The 7,730-nt window shown below is 42.3% G+C and overlaps 1 protein-coding gene across 1 annotated transcript in view; it reads right to left on the bottom strand.

The window, feature by feature from the left end:
• Window positions 1–7,730, bottom strand: part of LOC107124088 (dynein heavy chain 9, axonemal-like) — a gene marked incomplete at its 5' end in the record, with an annotated part of 50,563 nt that overhangs the window by 18,787 nt on the left and 24,046 nt on the right. The window contains 4 exons of the mRNA XM_015427477.1: window positions 1,108–1,212; window positions 2,426–2,582; window positions 3,449–3,609; window positions 3,809–4,048. Of these exons, the coding sequence (XP_015282963.1) occupies window positions 1,108–1,212; window positions 2,426–2,582; window positions 3,449–3,609; window positions 3,809–4,048 (663 nt within the window). The remainder of the gene's footprint in view (window positions 1–1,107; window positions 1,213–2,425; window positions 2,583–3,448; window positions 3,610–3,808; window positions 4,049–7,730) is intronic.

The following is a 7,730-nucleotide window of genomic DNA, read 5'->3' on the forward strand; positions in this document are numbered from 1 at the left end:
GACAATGGAGGCCCAGGTAGCAGCCACTGCCAAGGTGGCCTTTTATCATCTGCGGCTGGCCCGGCAGTTGGTCCCCTACCTTGATCGTGAAGACCTGGCCACTGTGATCCACGCGACGGTCACCTCAAGGCTTGACTACTGTAACGCTCTCTACTTAGGGCTGCCTCTGTCGCAAATCCGGAAGCTGCAGCTAGTGCAGAATGCTGCGGCCAGGCTGTTGTTGTGCCTCTCTAGGTGAGACCATATTTGGCCTGGGCTGCAAGCGCGCACTGGCTGCCAATAGCATACTGGATTCACTTCAAAGTGCTGGTTCTTACCTTTAAAGCCCTGAATGGCCAGGGTGCGGCCTACCTGAAGGACCGTCTCTTCCCATATGTTCCCCCAAGAGCCCTATGATCGGGGAACCTCCATCTCCTAGTAGTTCCAGGCCCCCGAGAGATTAAGTTTGCCCCTACTAGGGCCAGGGCATTTTTGGTGGTGGCTCCTACCTGGTGGAATGAGCTCCCAGAGGAGATCCGGGCCCTGTGGGACCTTATGCAGTTCCGCAGGGCCTGCAAGACAGAGCTCTTCCGCCAGGCGTTCGAGTAGGAGCCGCCGCCGCCACTACCCTACCACCGAGGTGGTGTGCCATTGGCTGCCCTACTAAAGGGGGGAAAGCATGGCCTGGCTGAAGTATAGAGACAGCGTAGCGGGAGACCGGGCTACTGAGAGAGCTGGCCGCCAAATTTGGATGGTTGTTCCCATCTTGGACGATTAATATAGGTACAGCACCATGTTATAGGAAAGTTTTACTGTGGTTTAAATGTTGTATTTTATTATATGTTTTATTGTATTTTATATCTCGGCTTTGCCGCATGTGAGCTGCCCTGAACCTTTGGGAGGGCGGGATAGAAATTGAATAAATAAATACATAAATAAAATTATTATGTTCATCAAAAGGCTCATTTACATTTCCAAATTACATAACCTTAATCAACACTAAAACCAGCAATCCCATGTAACTCTCTTCCACTAGTATCTCACAATACTTTGTGGAGTGGACCACATCCCTGAGGTGTACCTCCCCCTATCCTAATTATTAAATTTATAACAGGGCTTGTTACTTACCTGTACAGCCACCACTGATAGAACCTCAACAGAGATTCTGTTAAACTCATCAAAACAGCCCCAAGCACCAGTCTGAGAAAGACCTTTGTAAATGTTCCCACAAGACTGCAACGGAAAGAAATGATTAGTGCAATTACCCCCAGAATTTGTTTCAGTAAAACAGGCATCACTCATTTCCAGTCTCATAAGCTATCTGAGGAGCACTGCAGACACTAGTTAAAGAGCAAAGGGACCAATGGCAGAATGAAAATGACAACAAGAAACCAATTTACTTTGTTCACTGTCATTATACATGCGCAACATTCTTTGGAGAATACTGGTGCTGGTCTACCGGCAGTCTGGCTTCCTGGGTCAGCTATGAGCCACAACAGATGACTGAAAAATGCTATGAAGAAGAACCATCTAGACTGTGCAGTAGGTAGCTGTGATTCCAAACAACATGATAGGATCACCAGTGAATCACAGGAGCACTGCAGGAGGGTTACATGGTTTCCAGCAGTGTGTGCTGACTCCAGTGTTGCAAAAGAGCCTAAGGCAGTTTCATCTCTTGGTCCAGGTGCTTAAAATAACTCCCTCACAAAATCATAATTCCATTTGTGAATCCTGAAAACATTTCAGAGGTTTGGGGGCTACTTTCTTAAAAGCAAAGAAGTGAACTTGAGAACATCAATAGTCACTTTTAATTACTCTATTAACTAATATTGAGCAAGGAAGGAAAAGGGTCCAGGACAATCAATCTGACCTGAGGACAAATATTAATTATCATGAGCAGTAACCCACACTGTCCCAGAGCAAGTTAGAGCCCATTCATTTCAACACAGTTTGTGCTGAAAAACTGCCCCAAAAGGGGATGGAAAAGAAAATGACTGAGAAAGAAATCAATAGATCATTTATCAAAATCAATCATAAAATCATTTTCTGAACAAACTAGGTAGGAGTTCAGACATATAATTTAAAAAAATTATAGTTGTGTACAATGCTTCCTCTAAGCTATGGAGTCTTGTGAGTAAAAATTCTACTTTGTGAGCTACTGGTGTTAAAGTTGTGAGAGAGTGATTTGGCTACTGCATAAATTACTTTGCCCTGGAGCCATCCTTCCTGAGCTAAGACAAAAATGTGTGAGCCAGAGGCTAAAAAACTGTGAGCTAGCTCACACTAACTCATCTTAGAGAGAACACTGGTTGTGTGTATGTTTAGAGTTCTAGTCCTTCCCATTTCAATTTGCTATGTCTTAAACCTTAGGTAAGTTAGCACCATTTTCCTCTGCCTAGATGTGTCCAGACACATATTCATTCTGAAGAGGTTCTGAGCCAGTTACCTTGTAGTCCATTTGCTCTGAACAGTTGAACACATACACCATGATGCCCAGAGCTCGACCCAGATCTTTGGTGGTCTCAGTCTTTCCAGTTCCAGCTGGCCCTGCAGGAGCCCCACTCATAGTCAAGTGCAAAGACTGAGTGAGAGTAATATAGCATCTTCCATGTACGGAGAGGGAGAAGAGAGAGAAGTAAATATTGGCCAAATGCAGACACTCTGATTCACGCTCAATGACCACATTAAATGACATGAAGGACTTTGATAGCCCACCAATGTCTCCTCAAAATTGCTGGACAGAAAATAATACAGAGATTCCATACTGAACAGGGGGTGCTGAGATATAACTGGATGATGATGATGATGGGGCATGGGCTGCTCCATTTACAGCCTCTGAGAGACATAAGGAGTCCCCCAGCAGCCACATCAGCTATCCAGCTCTCTATGCTGTGGAAGGTGAGATTTGAAATTTCAGAAAGCATTTTCCATAGACATGAGCTGCACATAACAGGCTTCGGAAGCAGCTTGGTTGATCATGAAGACGTTTCATTGGTGACCTCCCTAATTGTGATGTGCATATGTTTTAAGTGCTGTGAAGTCATTTGTGACCTACAGTGACCCTATGAATTAACTACTTCCAGAACATCCTATCACTAACAGCCGTGCTCAGGTCTTGCTGAGAGCCAAGGCTTCCTTGATTGAGTCAATCCACCCCATGTTGGGTAATGGGGATAGCTTCAGTACAATCACTACAAAACACATGTGGTATGACAGCTTCCCTACAAAATCCTAAGCACATTGTAGCCTCCTGCCACATCTCTTCCTCCTGTCTTTAACAGAAAATGCCTTTGAGCCAGAAAGCATCGGGATCTGAATGGAACCCTCTCCCTACTGAAGCTGTAATACCATCAAGCTTTTGAGAGTTCTGCATCAGAAAGGCCATGTCCCTGCAAAAAGAGACTCTGCAACAATCAACCAAGAAAAGTTCCTCATATGCTAATTTCCTCCCCACCTTCCGGGCACCTACCTGTCTGTGAGAGGAGTGATAACCAGGCGTGGTGTGTTCCCAAGATATTCATAGGAATATAGGAACTGTGCATCACAAATGTTTGCATAACAGTGTTTCTCCTCATCTGCCCACCTGTGCCGGAGTTGTGACAGCCAAAGGAATACTTGTGCATTGTCCACCTTCAAAAGCAGAGCAAAAAAAAATCAAGACATCACCAAGGAAAAAGGAAAAAAGGTATAGAGAAAAAAGTTTCCCACTAAAAGCAATCCCATAATCAAGGACTGCAATTTCTCCAAACTCTCTTCTCAAAGGAGACCACAATTATTGTGAGAGAAACAGTCGGGGGGGGGGTGCTGTTGCTTATTTAATATAACAAACCTTTTGAGCAATCATCTTGGCCACCACGTCTCGAGCATGTACATCAATGGTACAGATGGTCATGATTTTCTGCCTGTCACCCTTTGAGAGATGTCCTATGAGCATGGTGATGAGGGTATTCAGCTGGGTCACCTGCTTCTTGTAATACTCTTTCATGGCATTCTCATAGCCTTCCTCCAAACGGGAAAAGGCAATGCCAACCTCTGTGGTCCACCAAATCTGGGTGCTGGTCAGTGCCACCTTGGAAAGTTTAAAAAAAGAACTCATCATCTTTTGCAAAGTCAGCAATAAAACATGGTTGTACTTACCTGTAACTGATGTTCACTGAGTGGGACAAATGGGACTGCTTCAGAGCAGGCCTGCTGCAGATAAGTTTTCTACAAGCTTCTAGAAGTTACAGCTGGGTGCTCCCCCTCCCGTCAGCACAGCAGAGCTACAAGCTCTGTTCCTGCCCAAATGATCACGTGATGAGGGGTGGAAGAAGCATCCTTCCCTCAGTCCTTTTTCTGACACTGTGGAGATCATGAAGGTGTACAGCCCACAGCAAGGAAGGAGGAAGGGATGTGTGCCTGCACAGAAGACACTCAATGAACATCAGTTACAAGTAAGTGCAAACATGTTTACACCTTCGTGTCCTCTGTGCAGTCCCACATGGGAGATTAGCAAGCTCACTCACCACAGCAGTGGATGTGGGCCGATTAATGAAAGAGAGATCATAACACTGCTTTTCCAACAGCTGCTTCTCTCCTACTACAATATAGTAATATTTGATGAACATTAATGGAGAGGACCAAGTTGTAGCTCTGCAGATCTCCCTGATGTCAAGGTTGAATGAAAAGGCTGCTGAAGAAGTTTTTTCCCCAAAAAAGGGGGGTTACTGTTACATCATTAAATTGTCTAAGTATCTCATACAATATTTAGCTATTTATTTTCTATGTTCCACTTGTATTTTTGTATAAGTCTTTTGCATATAATTAAAAATAAAGTTTTTGTTCCTTCTAAGTTGGTTGTATGTCAATATATTTTATTTATTGTAGTCTTCAATTCATTTGTAAAATCTTGCCCATGTATTTTCAAAACTTGCTTCAGTTTGTCCTCTCAACACTAAAGCTAATTTATCCATTTCTGCAGTCTCAATTTATTTATGATTTCTTCTCTAGATGTTACCTCATCTCTTCTCCAATATTTAGCATACAATATTCTTGCTGTTATCACTACATGGATAATAAGATAGGAATTTTGCTTTTTACAATTTTCTGGTAATATATTCAATAAGAACAATTCTGGTACATACTCTTTAACATTTTTTGTAAAATTTTATGAATCCAAGACCAATATTTCTTAACCCTGTCACACGTCCACCACATATGAAAGAAAGAATCAACATTTTTTTACATTTCCAACAATGATTTGATAAGTTAGGGTAAAACTCTGATAATTTATCTGGAGTGATATACCATCTATAAAACATTTTATAAATATTTTCTTTATATGAAATTGCTTTAGTAATCCTTTATTTTCTAACATTAATACATACGATTTCTTAATTTCTCATCAGTATACATCAATATCTTATCCATTTCTGTTATTTTTGTATAAAAACCTGTTAGCTTATCCTTGGCATATCTTGATTGTCATTCTACTCTTTCCTACTAAGTTAGGTTGGATTCTTGTTTTTAATGTTTTCTATTGGTTTTAGTTCATTTTTGTTATCCAACAAATCTTCATATCTTATTAATGCGTTTTTTAAAAATAAATTTGGGTTTGTGAAGGCTTCGAGTGGTGAAACCTATAATAGAGAATTCCTAATAAAGTGTTGCTTAAAATATTTGAGAGTATCCACTCTTCCATACCATATAAACGCATGCCAACCTAGTAAAAGTTCATGGTCCTCTAACATTAATAATCTAGTATTTTCAAGTGTAATCCATTCTTTTAACCACATTAATGATGCTGCTCTGTAATACAAAAAGCCAATCTGGTAATGTGAATCCAGCTCTTTCTTTTGCATCTTGTAAAGCTTTAAGTTTTAGTCTCGGTTTCTTGTTTTGCCATATAAATTGTATCATCAATGTGCCCAGTTCTTTAAAATATTTTTTTATTTTGAAGGACTGGAATTGTTTGAAATAAGAAGATCAGTCTTGGTAATATATTCATTTTTATTGTAGCTATTCTTCCCATCAATGATATTTGTAGATTTTTCCATCTTTCCAAATCCTTAATTTCCATTATGAGTTCCATATAGTTATCTTTCACCAAGGAACTACATCTATTTGTTATATTTATTCTTCAATATTTCACCTTTTTATGAACTTCCAGGAAAGGCCGCTGAAGAAGCTTGAGCCCTTGTTGAACATGCTCTTAGGGGAAATGGGCATTCTGAACCTGCTCTAATTGAGGTCATCACCCATCTAGACAGGATTTGTGACAAAACTGCTTCCCCTTTGTTTTGGTCTTTAAAGCAAACAAAGAGATTATTATCTTTCCTGAATGTTGAGGTATGTTCTAAATAAAATAATAATGATCTCCTGACATCTAACGTGTACATTGCTTGTTCTGCTGGGGACTGAGGTTCAGGGGAAAATACTGGTAAAATTATGTCTTGAGACAAATAAAATTGGGAAACCACTTTTGGAGTGAAGTTGAGTGGGACTCAAAACCACTTTATCCATGTGAAATCTAGCAAATGGTGGATCAAACCTGAGCACTCTGATCTAGCCCACCTTGCGTGCTGATGTAATTGCAACTAAGAATGCTGTTTTATAAGATAATCAAGAAAGATCACATGAGGCCATGGGCTTAAATGGTTTGTATATTAATTGAGATAGTACTAGAGACAAACTCCACTGAGGGACTAGGGGTTTGACCAGTGGGTACAAGTGTCACATTCGTCTCTTTTCCGTTCATTTTAGAGTGGGAGCGGTGGAGTTGGGAACCTTCTGTCCGTTATCTCTCTCCTCAGAACTCGGCTAGTCACTCGGAAGAACTCGCTCCAACAAGGTGACGCCGTTTATCAGCCTGAAAGCTCCTCATCAGTGTTTCTGCACAGCTGATTAGGTCTTTGCTTTCAGGCTAACCTCTTCCTCACTGGATGAGATTTCGGACATCTTTATTCCTGTTTAACTTCCAACCCTCCCACTTAAAGCCCCACAGGTTTCCCTTGGCGTCTTTAGCATCTTCTCTGTTTGGGCCGAACTGGTAAGTTCTTCTTCTCAGTGTCTGGTCTCTTCTCCTTCTCGTTGCTGTCTCCACAGTGTCCTGCTGATATTCCTGGCCCTTCCTGTTCCCCAGGTGGTGGTATTGGCCTTTTCCTCCCGTCTTGGTGTGGCTTCCCCTTTCGTAGACAGGGGTTCCTGACATACCCCCCCCGGGAGGACCGATCGAGGGGTCCTGTACATCGCTCGAATCCTCGAACAATCGGGACAGGCAGTCGGCATCGCTGTGTAAGGCACCTGCCCGATGGCGTATGTCGAACCTGAAAGGTAAAAGAGACATATACCACCTTTGAATCCGTGAGTTCACATCACGCATCTTATAGAGCCATTGCAACGGGGCGTGATCGGAGACAACAGTAAATGGGTGGTGACTCAAGTAATAATGAAGAGAGGTTATAGCCCATTTGACCGCCAGTGCCTCTCTCTCTATGGTTGAGTACTTCTTTTCCGCCGTGGACAACTTCCTGCTAAGGAATAACACCGGTCTCTCGGCCTCGTCAATCCTTTGGGCTAGGATTGCTCCCACACCTGTCGCAAGTAATAATGAAGAGAGGTTATAGCCCATTTGACCGCCAGTGCCTCTCTCTCTATGGTTGAGTACTTCTTTTCCGCCGTGGACAACTTCCTGCTAAGGAATAACACCGGTCTCTCGGCCTCGTCAATCCTTTGGGCTAGGATTGCTCCCACACCTGTCGCTGATGCATCCG

This window comes from Gekko japonicus, unplaced genomic scaffold (genome assembly GCF_001447785.1).
Source record: "Gekko japonicus isolate JY-2015 unplaced genomic scaffold, Gekko_japonicus_V1.1 scaffold3514, whole genome shotgun sequence".
Taxonomy (NCBI): domain Eukaryota; kingdom Metazoa; phylum Chordata; class Lepidosauria; order Squamata; family Gekkonidae; genus Gekko; species Gekko japonicus.